The sequence below is a fragment of the Spinacia oleracea genome, chromosome 6 (assembly GCF_020520425.1).
Source record: "Spinacia oleracea cultivar Varoflay chromosome 6, BTI_SOV_V1, whole genome shotgun sequence".
NCBI lineage: Eukaryota > Viridiplantae > Streptophyta > Magnoliopsida > Caryophyllales > Amaranthaceae > Spinacia > Spinacia oleracea.
The window spans coordinates 135,760,647-135,780,456 of NC_079492.1; the positions used below are offsets into that span (position 1 = coordinate 135,760,647).

General features: G+C 36.0%; 1 protein-coding gene and 1 long non-coding RNA gene across 2 annotated transcripts; one reads left to right on the forward strand and one right to left on the reverse strand.

Moving 5' to 3' along the window:
- Positions 1-561: 561 nt before the first annotated feature.
- On the forward strand, positions 562-1,756 carry LOC130463911 (uncharacterized). The gene is made up of 2 exons (XR_008924126.1): positions 562-967; positions 1,559-1,756. It is a non-coding gene; the product is annotated as an uncharacterized lncRNA (long non-coding RNA).
- A 2,439-nt stretch (positions 1,757-4,195) lies between these two features.
- On the reverse strand, positions 4,196-19,362 carry LOC110794782 (syntaxin-121). Its single transcript, XM_056830994.1, has 2 exons — positions 18,614-19,362; positions 4,196-4,799 (listed from the first exon to the last, which is right to left on the reverse strand). Exons 1-2 carry the CDS (start codon positions 19,196-19,198, stop codon positions 4,482-4,484), a joined length of 903 nt encoding a protein of 300 aa, XP_056686972.1. The 5' UTR covers positions 19,199-19,362; the 3' UTR covers positions 4,196-4,481.
- Between the last annotated feature and the right edge of the window lie 448 nt (positions 19,363-19,810).

The window sequence follows — 19,810 nt, forward strand, 5'->3', positions numbered from 1 at the left end:
CTTGAATAAGTTGGTATTGGTCGGGAAAATACGTTTGCAGAACCCGAATCTCATAACATAGTTCATTTGATTCTTCAACTATGTGAGTGTCTGGTATCAACGTAGCTTATAGAAAATTGCATCCTGCTCAAGAATATGTTTAATGACACAGAGTATTTTCTCTATCTAAAAATTGAGGCATAGTTTGTGTGAATTTTTGCTGTCATTCATTTAACTTTTAGGTTCAGCGAGATCTCTTAGGTGGTTATTCATCTTCCTATGTCTATATAGCAATAGAGTTTTGATAATTCATTTGAGGCAGTAATTCATTTGATCATACTATATATTTATATCACTCATTTAGTAGGAATGTTGTTTAATTTAAGTAATATTCACTACTACAAAAGTTGGAATAAGAAACGCAAGATATAGAACGGTTAAGTTAGAAGAGTGCTTTCTGCAAGTATACAGTACACTTTTCTTAGTTCACTGTTATTTGAGAAAAAGAATACAAAGCGCCTATCTTGATACCTGTTTTTTGTGATGTTCCCACAATAAGAAATTACTTCACCAAATAAAATATCTATAATACTCAACGGTGTTCTAATACATCTGCTTCATATCTTTTACAAAAATAAATAAATAAACAAATTAGAGTGATGGCGGCGTGCTTTTTCCATTTCCCCTCAAATGAAAACCTAACCCTCACACTATACTACTCACGCAGCCACATTAGCAAACCGCCTCCTTAGATGATATTTTTCCTAATATCTCATTCTTCTCTAGGTCTCTGATCTATAACGTGTTATTTCTTCGCGATCGAATCCCTCTCTGCTCTCAAGGAGCCTTTTCTATCACTTCAGCTTCTTCTCAGTTCAAAGGAATTCATGTATCAGTTTTTTAATTTAAAGAATTTACCGATTTGTTGTTGTTGCTGCTGCTTAATCAGGCCGGCAAAGTTCGATTAAGTGTAGAGCAAATGCACATTGTAATTAACTATCTCAATGTTTAATTTATAATTATAAACTTAAATTGATATTAGACTATGCATATATGCGAGATTTTTATTTGTTAATTTATGAATTCTTAGATTGTTTATTTTGATATGACTAAAATGATTGTTTGAACTGTTCACAAATTCAGATCTGATACATGTTATGAACTATGTTAAGTTTTAGTTTTAGGCATTTTTTAGATTTAGAAATGTAAGTTAAGATTTTTATGTTACTGTTTCAGGTTCCAATGGTCTGTTCTTTAACTTTTATTATGTACCATCGTTGGTGGTTGCTTAATGTCATGTACTACGTATCATCTAAATACCTGTCTGCTAGTTGTATTTCGTTGTATTGCGGTGGGGGAATGTGGGTTTTTTTGGTTTTTGTTACAGTTACTCACCATAAGTGAAAGACAATGGGCTACGAATAGATAGCTCCCAATCCCATTGACCATAAATTGGTTACAACTTATTACGCCTTTGATAACAAATCTGAAGTTATTCTAGTTAATTTTTGTTTTATTTGTCTTTAATTTGTCTAGACTATTACAAAATTTTCTAATTCGTTTGTTTGTTTTGTTGCAGATCAATGTAGTTTTTTCGGGTGTTGGTCGTGTTGTGGAGTGCTATAAGGGTTATCATTTTTCTAAATTGTTCTTAGGAGTTGTATACTATAACTTTCGTTTATGTTAATTAAGTTGTAAATTTTGTAACTTAGTAAAATTTCGTTGACTGTAATGTATTTTAAATCGTTAAATGTGAATAACAACTTGTATTTGGAAATTGGAGGTTGTTTTTTACTTGTTCTTTAATATTTTGTATTATAGAATATCCAAATTTCATTTATTAATTCCTAAATAAAAAATTATTATTTTTAAAAAAAAAGGAAGAATAGAAAACGGTTATCATAGAAAATCGTTCTCTATTGTAAACACAAAATATAATGGTTACGTAAGTTAACCGTTCTATATTCCTTGTTTATTTTCTGATTTTAAGAAGAATAGAGGACGGCTATGTACGGAAGGCGCGCTTTATTATAGAGTATAGGAGACGGTTATGTACGTTAACCGTTCTATATTCCTTCTTCATTTTCTGATTTTAGGAAGGGAATAGAGGACGCTTATCTCTTATCACTGTACTTTATGATTAGGTATATAAAACGCTTATTTTACCCGTTTTATAAACTTTATAGTGCGCTGAGTTGGAGAACGCCTCTAAGGCGTCCTATAAAGTGTATTTCAACAGTGCTCTATACCCTTTTTTGTAGTAGTGATTAGGGAGTTTTCATGTGATCACAAATCATAATTCAGATTTAATTTTATCAAATGAATCGAAACTTCCTTAATATTGCATAAATGTAATTTAGAACTTGGCTAAATTAAGTATTCCAATTTGATAAGCTGTGCAAAACTGGATTGGTTTGGGGTACGATTTCAGGAACTTAAGTGGTTTGATCAGAGGTATGAGGAGAATTAAGTGTTCAAAATTCAGGAGAGGTGTCTTTAAAGCTTGCTTTATAGCTATCATTAAGTGTTTGCCACATCTTCCCCTTGCATATTTCCTTCGCCACTGCACTGCAACTCAACCTATTAAAAGTCAGGTCTGTTAGCTACCCACAGGCTAAAGCGAGCAGCCATCAATTCCCCAAGTCTTGCATCCCAGGTTGTCTCATGTCGTCTCACCCCACAGCCAACACCACCCCTTCACTCGACCTCACCACAACCCCCAGCCCCACCCTTCATCCAGCAAACACTGCAGCATCTACACTCACCTTAAACATGTCCATATTCTGGGCTACATCACCGCACTGGCATAGACTTTGCTGCATACTACGTATAATGGAGTAATTTTTTTTTTAAAGTCCTACTATATATTCCGTATAATGGAGTAATTTTTTTTATAAAAGATATCTTGTATTGGTTATATTTGTTACCAAAAATATAAAAGACTATTTTCAAAATTTTCTCTATGTGTAGATTGTTATCTTTTGTTGAGGAAAACAGAATCAAATATTGTTAACAAAATAATTATAATTGAATCAAATATTTTACTTTTTTTTAATATTAAAAGAGAGGCAAATCAATGAGTGACATTTGTCATCACCATATTGATTTCCTCTCTTTTAGTATAATATATAGATAGATATAGATTTGTTACTCCGTATTTAATTTAATAAAATAAATAATCTTCCTTAAATCCTTATAATAAAAGGGAACGTGTCATGAAAGGGTTTTGGTAGTCCACCTATATTAATGATACTTTATTAATATTAAAGCAATGGAGCAATGGCCCTTTTCATTCTCTTACTCATCTTCCGGAATATTTTGGGTTGGGTTTGGAAAAAGGTGTGTTGCTTCGGTAGAACGAGGAGGTTTTAGGCAAGTGTTTTGTTTCTTGTGCTTGCTGCGGAGAGTTGACATTATTTGATGCATGAGCAAAATTTATTAAATTGGTAGAAAAAAATTCTCGGGTGCAGCTCGAGTCTAGAGCTAGGTGCATCTGGGATGCAGAATAAAATTTGCGGAGAAAGTACAGTTTTTTTTTCCGAGATAACGTTAAAAATAAACATAACCTCTAATAATTGAAATATGGAGTACATGATATAATTACATGTGTATAGATGGTTCTAGGCCAGACCAGGCTGAGGCCCGACCCTACATGAAAAAACCCAGCACGACACATGCACAGAAAAAGCACGACCCGATACGACAAAGCATAAATTTAGTAAAATATGACTTAGGTAAGACGATCCTGCCAGGTCCGACACGAGGACACGTAGGCCTGAGCCCATTTTTGAAAATTTTCGTACGACCCGATACAAACGGGCTTGACATGGACCAGGCTTGTTCAGGCCAAGACACGTGGGCTCAGCCTGAAGCTCGACCCGGCCCACATCCGTCATTACCTACGTGGTTGTGTGCACTATAATTTCTTCTCAACATCTCCTGTATAAACCGTATATGTCCAATTATCGCATAGTCCGTTTCTCCATTAACTTTGATGTTAGAGGTGACAAATACGTTGATCGGATTAAGTCATTTGTTTCATCATTACAAGTCAGAATTTGGTATTACTCTACCCACAAAGAAGTTTGATCAGGTTAAAGTCCTTTGTTTTAAATTTTAAAGTCGGATTTGGTTTTATTCTACCCAAAAAAATGTTTCAAAATGCATGGTACAGTACAATTTAATTTTGAACAAATTAATGTTAAAACCCACATACTGAATAAACAATCAAGGTATATATTTACACTAGATGAGGAACTACTCCAAAATATCTCGGCTGAGCTGAGCCTAATACAGGAACTACTCCAAAATACAAACAAACGCCTTTTCTCCTCATCTTGGAAACAAAACTGTGATCAAAATCCAGCTCCCACTTTTTTTAATTACAAAGAAAGAAGACGGTAAAAGAAATGAAGCGAAGATATGACATAACTACAGAGTGTATGAGATTGCATTTCAATATATTGTAATCCCTTGTCCAAAGGAGCAGAAGGACGAGCAAGTTATTTTTTCCATGGCTGTACGGAGAGAACGACAACCAATATGATGACGAGTAGCAGAATAATGGCAAAGAGAGTCCATTTTCGGGTATTTTTCTGGTGTTTCCTAGCAGTATGCAGTTGCTCAGTTCCTCCCCTAACAAAAGAGGAAGCTCTACCAACATTAGCCTGGATGTCATTCAACTGTTCACCTTGATACTGAACCAACACTGCCATGTCAAGAAATGTCTGGTGTAGTTCCATTAAGGTCCTTTCTATGTCTTTCACAGCGTCATGCCTCTCTTGTATTTCAGCAATTGTATCTAGTACTTGGCCCCTACCCTGCATTTTCACAAGAATGAAGTCACATAACAGTTCGCATTGTTTCTCATCTCAATCCAAATTACAACATGTAGCTAGCTCCAGATTGATGAAAACATACTCTGTTTATAATAAGAAGCATTCTACTTATTTCTACCACTCGTACATGGTACCTCAGACAACAAGATTTTTACAAGATGGGTTATGTAACCCGGCCCATGTGAGTTATGTAACCAACCATTCAAGCATCTGGTAAGAGATGTTGATCAACTTACCACTAACAAAGTCAAGGCAAGCGAGCAAACAATCAAAAGGAGGATGATGAACTTAGAAAACTGACAATTCATCAAAGTTTACAGGACATCATCTTTACAGTCTAGATTCACTCAATCAGCACAGGAATAAAAAAATTGAGCCTTTGAACCCATTCAATTCAGTTACTCCGTCCATCCCACAAACAAAGAGATTAGGAATACTAATTATGCAGAGGAATAACACAAATCATGTTGACTAACACTTGGCTTTTATTTAGGGTGTTAAGTATTATCCATTGAATTTGCTGATTTCCTCAAACACAAACATATAGACTAAGCTATCATATCAAAACTTCAGTTTTCCTGTAAAAATTTAAGCGTGCAGACTCTCAAAAAGTCTGAACAGACGTCATCTATAATCACGACTTCAATCATGAGCAACAAGGATGGTTAGAATGTCAATTTTTTACTATACTCTCATCAATGGAATTATATCTCAGGAAGAGCCTTCCTGCTGCCTGCAGACATACATCAAAGGAAACTTCTTTTTTTTTTTACTTTCTTTACCTCTAAGAAACTTCCCAAACTAGTAGACAACCATGTAACCCTCAAAATTCTAAGGTTTTGTCAAACACGGAGCTCTAACAACTAACTCGCCAACACTGGCATGAAGTATTAATTTCCTACTTTCAACTTTCAAGTATCAACTAGTGAATTAAGGGGATGTTTGGTATGGATTTTTTTTGGGCTGGAAACGGATTCAAGTAACCGTTACCATTACCGAATGTTTGGTTGGGGGTAACAATTACCATTACCTTGGGTATTCAAATCCTCCCATTTGTTACTGGTCAAAACCTGGTGGTAACAATTCCCTTTCCTCTCTTTCTCCTACCAACGGCCGCACAACTTCATCTCTTTCCTCTCTCATTTCTTCGGTAGTGTTCTTCTTCGTCTTCTCACGTAATGATCCCAACCTCTGTCTCTATCTTTCCTCTCTTTCCCAGATGATGTTGTATCGACTATCTCCTTGAACTTGAGTTATCGATTTTCTTCTATCTGTTTCAAGTTGAAATTCATTGATTTTCGATTTTTTTCTGTACTATTTTGGCTTTATTTTGTCGAATTTGTGCTATAATTTAGGATTTAATTGCTATTCAATTAATTTGCTATTAGATTGTCGAATTTGTATTAGATATCCAGTGCAATATCTGAATTCCTCAATTCCTCAAGCTAGTATAGTATCATGTTTTTAGTTTGGAATTTAGTCCTTCTGGTGGTTTCATGGATGGATTGGATGCAGGATTGCATCCGGAAATGTTCTGCTGTATAAGTTGCATCATTATTAGTAAGCATAGGATAATAGGATTGTCAGGATATATTGTGTATTAGCAAGTTTTAACAGGATGTTTGTTGGTTTGTTGTCCTCTGCTAGAATGCAGTGTTTTTGAGTTTTACAACAGTAGCAGCAGCAATAGTATTTTTATGACCAACAACATTATTTTTATAGCCATCAACAGTAATTTTTGTGAGTCTATACTAGTTTAATTTGTTATGATTTCTTCTTTTCTATTGTATATGTATGATGTAGAATACACTACAAATTTTATTCATTTCCTTATTACTTACAAAACATCAAGTAAGGGAAACATATATAAATGATTCCTTTCCTAGGAAAAAAACAACAGTACCAAGCTAGTAATGCTTGGACTAGTGGTAAAGGTTTGGCCTCATAACCTCAAGGTTATGGGATCAAACCCCACTAGGGGCTCTTTGGAGGTGAGGATTTCCCCCTATAATCTCCATCACTTCCAATGAGTCTGATCTGCAGAGCTGAATAATAAAAAATAAATGTAATACCCCGAATTTTTAAAACTCGATTAATTATGCTTAAGTATTTTTATCATTTTAAATCCTAAATTCAAACTTTATTTTAATTAACGAAGTTTTATTTCGCTTGAATTTTTAATTTTTATAATTTAAATTCCATATTCACAAGCTTAATCTTAATATTTTCGAATTCTAAATAATTTCGAAACGTTCTTATCTTTATTCGAAAACTAAACCTATTTTACAAAAGTTTTATTTCACGATTTATTTATTTTTTTTTTTTTTTTTTCAGATTATACTAATCTCGTATTTTCGAGAATAATTACGTTTTAAATATTTCGTACGTTTTCGTTAACGACTTATTCGGAAAATAAATTCAATTACTTGCACTTTATAAAATTATTTTCAGAAATTAATTTAGCCAAATCATTATTTTAGTTAATAGTAATTAAATTCTGAAAATTAGCTCAAAATTACGAAATTACCCTTATTAACACCTAAATGAAACAAGTCAGTTTCTCTTTTCTCTTCTTCTTCCTCACGCCATTTTGGCCATGGAGTCAAACTACTTTCTACTTGTCATCACCCTAATTCATCTCAATATGACTCATCACCTATATGACACTAATCCAAATTTACAAGCCTTATTCATCAAAGCTACTTGCAAATCTGTAAACCTAAAACTAGAATAGCCAATATGAATCACCAATTTCCTTGCTCAACCTCTTACACTTGGCACTGCAAACAAGCTGATTTGTGGCATCAATGGAGCACTCAAGCAACTATAAATAGATGTTCAATCATCCCCAAATGCAACCCAAATCAGATTAACATTTTCAATTTAAATTTTGATTTTTAAATTTCTAATTTACCTCCTAAAACCACCACCACCACCACTCTTGCCACCGACTGCCACCACCACTTACCACCACCACTTACCGCCACCACCACCGCCTTATTTCTCCGGCGACTGCAAACAGCCCAGAACCACCACATATCCCTTCGTCGTCCTCCACCTTCGCGCCCAGCCCCTGCCTCCTCCTTCTTTGCGCCCATCTCCCTCTCCTCCACGCGGCCACCACCACCCACCCAGCGTGCCCCGACCACCTCGCCGCCTGCAACCACCATAACTAGCGTGCCGCGCCGACCAGGCCGACACCTCTTCCTCCTTCTTCCGTTTCCTTCGTCGTTCCTCACCCCTGCTTTGCGTGAGTTCCAGGAACCAAGTTCCTGTTTTGGAACTTTGTTTTATTCTACAATTTAAGTAAGCCCAATTCTTTCTTGGCCCAACTCTCTAAGTTGTTTGCCTATTCTAATATTGCTAATATGTTTTATTTAATAGGCTTTACTTACTTATTCAAGTAAAAATTTATATGTTTTACTCATTTATTCTACAATTGTTATTTTATGATAATAAAATTGGTTACAATTCTAGATTTAGAAATTAATAAAAATATGTGTTCACTTAAAACTTGAATTTAAATATACGATTATTTCATATTTGCAAACTAATAATATTAATTTTATAATATTTATAGTTTGAATATTAATTCGATAATTTAATCTTTTGAAAGAATTCGGACTCGGAGCTCAGAAAGAACGAACCAAGGATAAAGCTTAACGTAGCACGGAATTGAGGTAACGGCTATTGCTAGTACCCGCAATTCCCTTATAAATGCGTTTATGAAAATACAATGTTATGATGAATTGAATGCTTTGACATGTTTTATGAATTGCGGGAAATGAAATGTGATTTGATTGAATTATTTATTATAATATGATTGATTGAAATTCTTATAAAACGATCTTTATAAGAAACCATGAATGAAATGATGTCTCTATGATGCCAGGAAAGAAATGATATTTTATGGATCCCAGGATCTAAATGATGTTTTATCATGATCTCATGATCTAAAGGAATTATGTTACTTCTACTGAAGTAAAAAGGCTAAAATGTAAAATTAAACAAAACATGATAAATGAAAGTGAAATTCCTAGTCCGTTTGGCAGTATATGTTCACAGGTTACGATTCTCGGTCATGCATGTACCCATGGGGCATCCGCCCATTGAGCCAAGGCTCTCATGTTTTTCGGGCCAAGGCCCCATGTTTTATGGACAGCGGTCCATCGTGGAAGACGTTCCACCATGTCATACTTGCCACGACTAGCATGTGCACCCTAAAAGTTGAAAATGAATTAAATAAAGGACTTTATAAAATGTTTTACATTATTCTATTCTCCCTGTGTTGTTAAATAAAATGAATTGAAGTGAATTTACGTCGCTAGAATAGTTCGTTACTGAGTCTTCGGCTCACCGTTATTTTGTTTTCTGTTTTAGGTACCGCTGGGAACGATGGGAACGAGTAGTGGCGAGGAGTTTCACTTTATTATCATCCACCTAGTTTATGCTTACAGTTTTAATAGTTTAATAGTTTTAATTAAAGACTTGTAGTAAGTTATGCACTTTATTTTGGTAATATTAAAGATTATTTTATTAATCTTTTTGGGATTTAATATCTTATGATTGATGGTTGCCTTGTAATTCCCAAGAGGGAGTTACGGCAGGTAATGCCCTGACCAATTAGGTTAATTCCGCTGCTAATTATGCTATAATTATTGAATTAGAGGTCGGGGCGTTACAGTTTGGTATTCAGAGCAAAGGTTCTGGACCATAAAGTGCTAAACCTTATGGGTTTTCGCACGAATTGAATTCATTAGGCTTTAAGTAAAGAGTTTTAAGGAATGAATTAAAAAGAATGCTCTTAAATCTTGCAAAGTTAAAATGAATATGAGTGTGAGTGTAGGAACGGGATCAAAGGGATTATTTTATTATTATTTTGCTTCAATCTGATAAGATATGCTACACAGAATGTCGACTATCGATGCTATCAATGATGTCACCAACGGGGCTCACAATGAGCACCATGTTCATGATGATAACAATGTTATCCACGAGGAGAATGTCCATATTGATGGACATGAGGAGAGAATGGAACGGTTGGAAAATGTGAGTGCAATGTTGGCCGAGTTAGTCCATGATTCTCGGAAAAAGAAAGATGTAAGTGGGAACGAGAACGCAACGATGTTCAAGAACTTTTCATCGCTCAACCCACCATCCTACGATGGCAAGCCCGATCCAGTTGAGTTCGAGGATTGGATAAGTCGCATTGATCAGTTGTTTGAAACCCTGCAATGCCCTGAGAAATGGAGAGTTGAGTTCGCAGTGTTCTACCTGTCAGGCCAAGCAGGATTATGGTGGAAAGTTAACAAGGAACGAAAGAATGGGCCTGGATTTGGTTGGAACGAACTCCAGAAGTTAATGAGAGACAAGTTTTATCCACCATCCTTGAGGAAACAAAAAGAAGATGAATTTCTACACTTGCAACAAGGAACAATGAGCGTGTTGGAATACGCAAATAAGTTTATGGAGTTGTCAAGGTTTGCACCAGACTTGGTGTCGACAGAGCAGTCCAGGATGAACCGTTTCGAACGAGGTCTGCACCTTAAGTACCAGGATAGGTTGTCCACTCAGAGGTTTACTTCATACCAGGATATGGTTGATATTGCAGCTAATGTGGAGCGAGTGGTACTACTTCGAGAAGCGAAGAATGTTGGGTATAAAAGGCGAAATGATAACCAAAGTCAAGGAGGAGCAAAGAAGCCCAACCAAAGTTACCAGGGAAATCAAAGGAGGAATGATGGTAATCAAGGAAATAATAGGGGACAAGGATTTCAAGGAAGGAACAATCGGTCGCAAGGATGTGCCAAATGTGGAAAAAGGAGTCATGTGGAGAGTGAATGTCGTGTTGGCACGAATGCTTGCTATCGATGTGGAAGCCATGATCATTACGTCAGAGATTGCCCAAATCAAGTGACGCCAACCTTGAGAGGACCAGTTTCAACTAACAACGATCGTGGTCGGAACAACAATGTAGGAGGTCCAAACCGCAACCCACCTCGACCACCGCCAACTGGAAGAGTTTTTGTGATGAGACAAGATGAAGCAGATGAGGATGATAATGTTATCACCGGTACCTTTTCTATCCATTCGTTACCTGCCCATGTTCTTTTTGATTCTGGAGCTTCACATTCCTTTATTTCACCATTGTTTGCTAAATGTTTAAGTTTGAAACCATGTTGTGACTTTCATGCTATGAGTGTTTCCCTTCCTAGTGGAGAAATAGTGAAATGTAGAACCATGTATAGAGATTGTCCCATTGTAATAGAAAAAGTAGAGTTTCTAGCAGACTTAGTAGCCTTTGACCTATCTGAATTTGATGTAATCTTGGGAATGAATTGGTTGACTAAGTATGAAGCTAACCTTAATTGTTCGAGGCAGAGTGTGACCCTTAGAACACCAAGTGGAGATAGAGTTTCATTCCATAAGTTAGTAAGAAAACCAACGATTCAAATTGTCCATGCTTTGAGAGCACGTAAAATGATTGAGAGTGGGTTATCTGGTTACCTATGTAGTGTTGTTGACCTAAATACCCCTGTACCTTCCATTACTGACATACCTGTTGTTTGTGAATACCCACATGTTTTTCCAGAAGAAATACCTAGTATGCCCCCACCAAGAGAATTAGATTTCAGCATTGAATTAATTCCAGGATCTACCCCTATTTCTAAGGCACCATATAGAATGGCACCAGCTGAGTTACAAGAATTAAAGAAACAATTAGATGAGTTACTTGAAAAAGGATATGTTCGACCTAGTGTTTCACCTTGGGGAGCCCCTGTCTTGTTTGTGAAGAAAAAGGACGGAACTATGAGGCTATGCATAGATTATCGAGAGTTAAACAAGATTACTATTAAGAATAAGTATCCCTTACCCCGTATTGATGATTTGTTTGACCAACTTCGAGGTGCAAAAGTGTTTTCTAAGATTGATTTGAGGTCAGGTTACCATCAACTTCGAATTAAACCCGAGGATATTCCAAAGACAGCCTTTAGAACTAGATATGGTCACTATGAGTTTGTTGTGATGCCTTTTGGATTAACCAATGCGCCAGCTGTATTTATGGATTTGATGAACCGTATTTTTAAACCATACCTTGATAAGTTTGTAGTTGTTTTCATTGATGATATTTTGATATATTCTAAGAGTAATGAGGAACACGAAGAGCATCTGAGAAAAGTGTTAGATATGTTGATTGAAAACCAGTTATATGCTAAGTTGTCGAAATGTGAATTCTGGCTTAAGGAAATATCATTTTTAGGACATATTATCTCTGAGAAAGGTGTATCTGTTGATCCTGAGAAAATAAAAGCAATTGTGGAATGGCCTAGACCAACTAATGTACCCGAAGTACGGAGTTTTATGGGTTTAGCTGGATACTATCGAAGATTTGTTCAAGATTTCTCTAAGGTTGCCTTACCCATAACCCGATTAGTTAGAAAGAATACCAAATTCGTGTGGAATGATGATTGTGAATGTGCATTTCAAGAACTTAAGAAACGTCTCACCACTGCCCCTATTCTTACCCTTCCATCTGGAACTGGCGGATTTGTAATCTATAGTGATGCCTCCAAGAATGGGTTAGGATGTGTCTTGATGCAAAACGGGAAAGTTATAGCTTATGCTTCACGCCAACTCAAAGTCCATGAGCAAAATTACCCTACCCATGACCTCGAACTTGCAGCTGTTGTTTTCGCCCTTAAGATTTGGAGACATTATTTGTATGGAGTTTCGTGTCAAATTTTCACCGACCATAAAAGTCTTAAGTATATTTTCACCCAAAAAGAACTCAATATGAGGCAACGTAGGTGGTTAGAACTTCTTAAAGATTATGACCTTGATATTCAATACCATCCCGGAAAGGCTAACGTTGTTGCGGATGCATTAAGTCGAAAGTCTCACTTAAATTCTATCCTAACTTTCTCCCGAGTCAACCAAGATGATCTACGAAAGATGGAAATTGAGTTTACCAAAGGAGATGCCTGCTTGAATGTGTTAGTAATGAAACCAACTTTGATTGATGAGATTAAGGAAGCGCAATGTAAGGACTTGCAATTAGAAAGAATAAGGAGTGAAGTGGAAAACGGGAAGTCACCTGGTTTTGTCATTCAAGAAGATGGCACGTTAAGGTTTCAGGGAAGATTATGTGTGCCTAATGATGAAAAGTTGAAGAAGAGAATTTTAGAAGAAGCTCATAGTTCACCATACTCGATTCACCCTGGAGGAAATAAGATGTATAAGGATTTAAGGCAAGTGTATTGGTGGAGCAACATGAAGCAGGAAGTGGCAGAGTATGTGGCTAAATGTTTGACATGTCAGAGAATCAAGATCGAGCATCAAAGACCAGCAGGTTTGTTGCAACCTCTGGATGTGCCAGAATGGAAATGGGATTCAGTTTCAATGGATTTTATCATAGGATTACCAAGATCAACCAAGGGAATGAATGCTATTTGGGTCATTGTTGATCGATTAACAAAGTCAGCGCATTTCTTAGCCATGAAGAACAATTCGAGTTTAGATCAACTGGCTGAACTATATGTGAATACTATTGTGAGATTGCATGGGGTGCCTAGTTCGATTATTTCTGATCGTGATACGAGATATCAATCCACCTATTGGAAAGAATTGCAGAAAGCTCTTGGAACAAAGCTCAACTTCAGTACTGCATTTCACCCAACGACTGATGGGCAAACAGAACGCACTAACCAAATTGTTGAGGATATGTTGAGAGCATGTGTTTTAGATTTTCAAGGAACTTGGGAAAAGTTCCTACCCATGATTGAATTTTCGTACAACAACAGTTATCAGGCCACCATTGGTATGGCACCGTATGAAGCTCTTTATGGAAGGAGATGTCGAACACCGTTGTGCTGGAGTGATATTGATGAGGCACGTGTTATAGGACCTGAATTGATTCAAGAAACTACTGACAAGATTCGTTTGATCCAATCGAGAATGAAGGCAGCACAAAGTAGGCAAAAGAGTTATGCAGACCAACGAAGAAGACCATTAGAATTTGAAGTTGGAGATCACGTGTTCTTGAAAATTTCACCAACAAAAGGAATAATGAGATTTGGTCAAACTGGAAAATTGAGCCCAAGATACATCGGGCCGTACGAGATATTGGAAAGAATAGGTGAAGTAGCGTATCGGCTTGCTTTACCGACCGACTTGGAAAAGGTGCATAATGTGTTCCACGTGTCGATGTTAAGGAAATATGTTCCTGATCCTAGTCATGTGATTACGCACGAACCCTTGTTATTGCGTAACGATCTTACATATGAGGAAAAACCAATTGAAATTCTTGAACGAAGAGAAAAGCGACTTAGAAGCAAAGTAATTCCAATGGTTAAAGTCTTGTGGGCCAATCACTTGACATCTGAAGCTACATGGGAAGTCGAGGCGCAAATGAGATCGAAATATCCCCAGTTATTCGTTTAGAAACGATAAGATGTATGAATTTTAATATGTTATTTGAATGACTGTGTTATCATGTTATTTCCGCCATGTTTGTATGACATGTATAATTTCTAAGAATGGTAAGTTCAACTGAGCTCCAGTTTCGAGGACGAAACTTTTTCTAAGGGGGTAAGAGTGTAATACCCCGAATTTTTAAAACTCGATTAATTATGCTTAAGTATTTTTATCATTTTAAATCCTAAATTCAAACTTTATTTTAATTAACGAAGTTTTATTTCGCTTGAATTTTTAATTTTTATAATTTAAATTCCATATTCACAAGCTTAATCTTAATATTTTCGAATTCTAAATAATTTCGAAACGTTCTTATCTTTATTCGAAAACTAAACCTATTTTACAAAAGTTTTATTTCACGATTTATTTATTTTTTTTTTTTTTTTTTCCAGATTATACTAATCTCGTATTTTCGAGAATAATTACGTTTTAAATATTTCGTACGTTTTCGTTAACGACTTATTCGGAAAATAAATTCAATTACTTGCACTTTATAAAATTATTTTCAGAAATTAATTTAGCCAAATCATTATTTTAGTTAATAGTAATTAAATTCTGAAAATTAGCTCAAAATTACGAAATTACCCTTATTAACACCTAAATGAAACAAGTCAGTTTCTCTTTTCTCTTCTTCTTCCTCACGCCATTTTGGCCATGGAGTCAAACTACTTTCTACTTGTCATCACCCTAATTCATCTCAATATGACTCATCACCTATATGACACTAATCCAAATTTACAAGCCTTATTCATCAAAGCTACTTGCAAATCTGTAAACCTAAAACTAGAATAGCCAATATGAATCACCAATTTCCTTGCTCAACCTCTTACACTTGGCACTGCAAACAAGCTGATTTGTGGCATCAATGGAGCACTCAAGCAACTATAAATAGATGTTCAATCATCCCCAAATGCAACCCAAATCAGATTAACATTTTCAATTTAAATTTTGATTTTTAAATTTCTAATTTACCTCCTAAAACCACCACCACCACCACTCTTGCCACCGACTGCCACCACCACTTACCACCACCACTTACCGCCACCACCACCGCCTTATTTCTCCGGCGACTGCAAACAGCCCAGAACCACCACATATCCCTTCGTCGTCCTCCACCTTCGCGCCCAGCCCCTGCCTCCTCCTTCTTTGCGCCCATCTCCCTCTCCTCCACGCGGCCACCACCACCCACCCAGCGTGCCCCGACCACCTCGCCGCCTGCAACCACCATAACTAGCGTGCCGCGCCGACCAGGCCGACACCTCTTCCTCCTTCTTCCGTTTCCTTCGTCGTTCCTCACCCCTGCTTTGCGTGAGTTCCAGGAACCAAGTTCCTGTTTTGGAACTTTGTTTTATTCTACAATTTAAGTAAGCCCAATTCTTTCTTGGCCCAACTCTCTAAGTTGTTTGCCTATTCTAATATTGCTAATATGTTTTATTTAATAGACTTTACTTACTTATTCAAGTAAAAATTTATATGTTTTACTCATTTATTCTACAATTGTTATTTTATGATAATAAAATTGGTTACAATTCTAGATTTAGAAATTAATAAAAATATGTGTTCACTTAAAACTTGAATTTAAATATACGATTATTTCATATTTGCAAACTAATAATATTAATTTTATAATATTTATAGTTTGAATATTAATTCGATAATTTAATCTTTTGAAAGAATTCGGACTCGGAGCTCAGAAAGAACGAACCAAGGATAAAGCTTAACGTAGCACGGAATTGAGGTAACGGCTATTGCTAGTACCCGCAATTCCCTTATAAATGCGTTTATGAAAATACAATGTTATGATGAATTGAATGCTTTGACATGTTTTATGAATTGCGGGAAATGAAATGTGATTTGATTGAATTATTTATTATAATATGATTGATTGAAATTCTTATAAAACGATCTTTATAAGAAACCATGAATGAAATGATGTCTCTATGATGCCAGGAAAGAAATGATATTTTATGGATCCCAGGATCTAAATGATGTTTTATCATGATCTCATGATCTAAAGGAATTATGTTACTTCTACTGAAGTAAAAAGGCTAAAATGTAAAATTAAACAAAACATGATAAATGAAAGTGAAATTCCTAGTCCGTTTGGCAGTATATGTTCACAGGTTACGATTCTCGGTCATGCATGTACCCATGGGGCATCCGCCCATTGAGCCAAGGCTCTCATGTTTTTCGGGCCAAGGCCCCATGTTTTATGGACAGCGGTCCATCGTGGAAGACGTTCCACCATGTCATACTTGCCACGACTAGCATGTGCACCCTAAAAGTTGAAAATGAATTAAATAAAGGACTTTATAAAATGTTTTACATTATTCTATTCTCCCTGTGTTGTTAAATAAAATGAATTGAAGTGAATTTACGTCGCTAGAATAGTTCGTTACTGAGTCTTCGGCTCACCGTTATTTTGTTTTCTGTTTTAGGTACCGCTGGGAACGATGGGAACGAGTAGTGGCGAGGAGTTTCACTTTATTATCATCCACCTAGTTTATGCTTACAGTTTTAATAGTTTAATAGTTTTAATTAAAGACTTGTAGTAAGTTATGCACTTTATTTTGGTAATATTAAAGATTATTTTATTAATCTTTTTGGGATTTAATATCTTATGATTGATGGTTGCCTTGTAATTCCCAAGAGGGAGTTACGGCAGGTAATGCCCTGACCAATTAGGTTAATTCCGCTGCTAATTATGCTATAATTATTGAATTAGAGGTCGGGGCGTTACAATAAAAAAAACCAAATAACCTATAATGGTAAGATCAAGGGCATCTTATTTTAAGATTTTCTTCGATTTCCATGTCATCATTCCATTAATATTTAATAATTAAATTGTTGTTAAGACTACTTAAGATTCAATCAAATTTAGCTCTTCACCCAACAAATTCATTTAAGACTTGTAAATTTATGTACAATATCATTTTATTATTTAATTCAACTCACGCAACAAGTCTTAAGTTGAGTCCTTGCTAACTTATCCGCTTCAATGCAACAATTATATGTGTCTAATCTTAAGACTGATGAGTTATAGGCCCACATCAGTACAACTCACGTCTTAAGACTTGGGGCTGATAATGCTCCAAGTCAATATTGTATAATGTTAGATTGATATTAAGGGATGAAGGATTAAGACTTGAGATTGAATGACAAGTACCCTCAGGGTCAACAATTCATCAGGCAAACAGACTTGACTAAATCTCTTTACAATGCACACTCTACTCCTTAAAAAACCACAAGTTTTTCGTCACCAAACCCAGAATAAATAAACCATATATCACCTACTCCAAAAGCAGGTAGACTAAAGAAATTCATGTCTCCATAATTACTGAGTATATTACTTCGTACTCCCTTTGTTCTATATCGAGAATTATCTAACCATTTTACAAATTAAGAAGTTTGAATCATCAATTTACTATTTCTGTTTCGTTTAAATTTCTTACTCCGGAGCAACATTTTCTAAAAGCTTGTAAATGGCTTTAAAAGACCGTTTACATTTTCTAAAAGCAACATTTTCTTACTCCGGAGCAACTATTTCTGTTTCGTTTAAATTTCTTACTGCATTCTCTATTTTCTAACATTAGTAGTACTCGTTCAATTTACAAGAACTTAAGAAAGTGATTAACAATACTCTAGTTGATAACCTAAACCCACATGTCCATGTTGATCCAGAAATATATTATTCTACGATTATTCATAACTACCACATGGTCATTGGTCAATCATTCAATCAAATTATCAAATCACCACAAAGAAAAGAAAAGCTCACTTTTTTTTTAATGTTCTCTATCAACTACTGTATTCAACTAGAGTATAAGTCACAAAATGTCGCCTCTATTTATACTCCCCCGTATTTTAAGAGATACACTTGGTCGGACACGTGTATTAAGAAAAAGTATTGAATGAAATAAAGTAATAAAAAAAGTGGAATTGGGTAGATATTTTAATAAATAAAATAAATGGGGACCATGTCATTTTAGGGGATGATGGTGGAGGTGGAGTGTAGATAGATTATTTAATTAGATTAGATGGTGGAGTTGATAAATTAGGGAAGTGATAAATCCAAGGAAATTTTTACTTCTTCCAAGGAAATCCATATTTTTTCAAAGATGATTTCCTTGGAAGAAGTGAATTATTCCTTGGATTTATCATTTCCCGATAAATTACTAAAAATGACAAGTGTATCACTTAAATAAATATGGCCGAAAAAGACAAGTGTATCCCTAAAATAAATAAATACAGAGGGAGTATATGGATATTAGAAAATTGAATGGTAACTAAATTAAGAGAACTAATCAGTAAAACAAACAAACCTGTTGCTGAATAGCCTTTTGCAAGAAACTTTCACTTTCACCAGTACTAATCAACAAATCAACCGTCCTCTCATCAGGATTTTCACCAGTGACAGTAAAAAACCTCCTTTCAACAGTCTCCCTATATTCACCATTAATCTTCTCTCTCAACTCCTGAAACTCATCCATCTTCTCCTTCAACTTCTTCCTCAACCCATTCACCACCGACGTCCTCGTCCGATCAGCTGAGCTTCCGGGCCCACACCCGGGTAAATTCCGATTTGCCGCGTTTGACCGGTCCAGTGCCTCCAACCGTACCTTAATCATCTTCGCCTTCTTCAAAGCAAGCCCCACATCGCGGTCCATCCTTGACCGGAGTTCCTTAACTGAACCGGCGGTGTGAGCCGTCTTGGTTTCCTCATGGGCCGCTCTTAGCTTCTTGTGTTGTTCTTCAATCTCCTTCAGGTCGTCTTTAATAGTTTCAACGTCGTCGAAGAACTTGTCGAGGTTTACACCGGCGTTTGGTGTAGGTGTGGGTGGGCCCATCTCTAAGTCGCCGGTGTTTTCTCGTAACCGGGAAAATGAGCTGGATATTAGGTTGTTCATTTTTGCCTAGTTTTTTAATTTATTTTTGGGTTGTGTGGATTTGATTTGGGAAAATGAGGTATAAAATTTAAGGGGGGTTGGGTAGTTGAATTGTCAAAATGGGGTTACAGAAGAACAAGTACTAATACAGATTCAAGAGGAGGAAGTCAATAGGAAGGAGACGACTTTGACCCAATTGGGGGGTTGGATTTTTAATTTTATTATATACAACCTGACAATAATAATTCAATTTTTTTTTGTTGAATGTGAATCGTAGTTTACTCGTTAAACAATCAAACAAGTAAAAACCAAGTATTAGTAATGAGTCTAATAATCAATATAGAATTGGCTTAAGTGGTAAGTAACTTAATGTAGTTTGATGGAGGTCTCGGATTTGAGTCTTGTCATATGCAAAAACTCTTGTTGAGAGACTCACTTACTATAAACAAGGTGTAGGACATAGGTCGAATCTGAACGTAGCCGAGTGTTCTATGCCTAAAAAGTATTACTCGAAAGTGACGTCTAACCGTAAAGGTTGAGATACTCCATACGGAGTAGTTTACTACCCTAGTACTTAAACATGAGTTGAGTACATTTTTAAATTGAGTTAAGTAGATTTTTGAGTTGCACCAA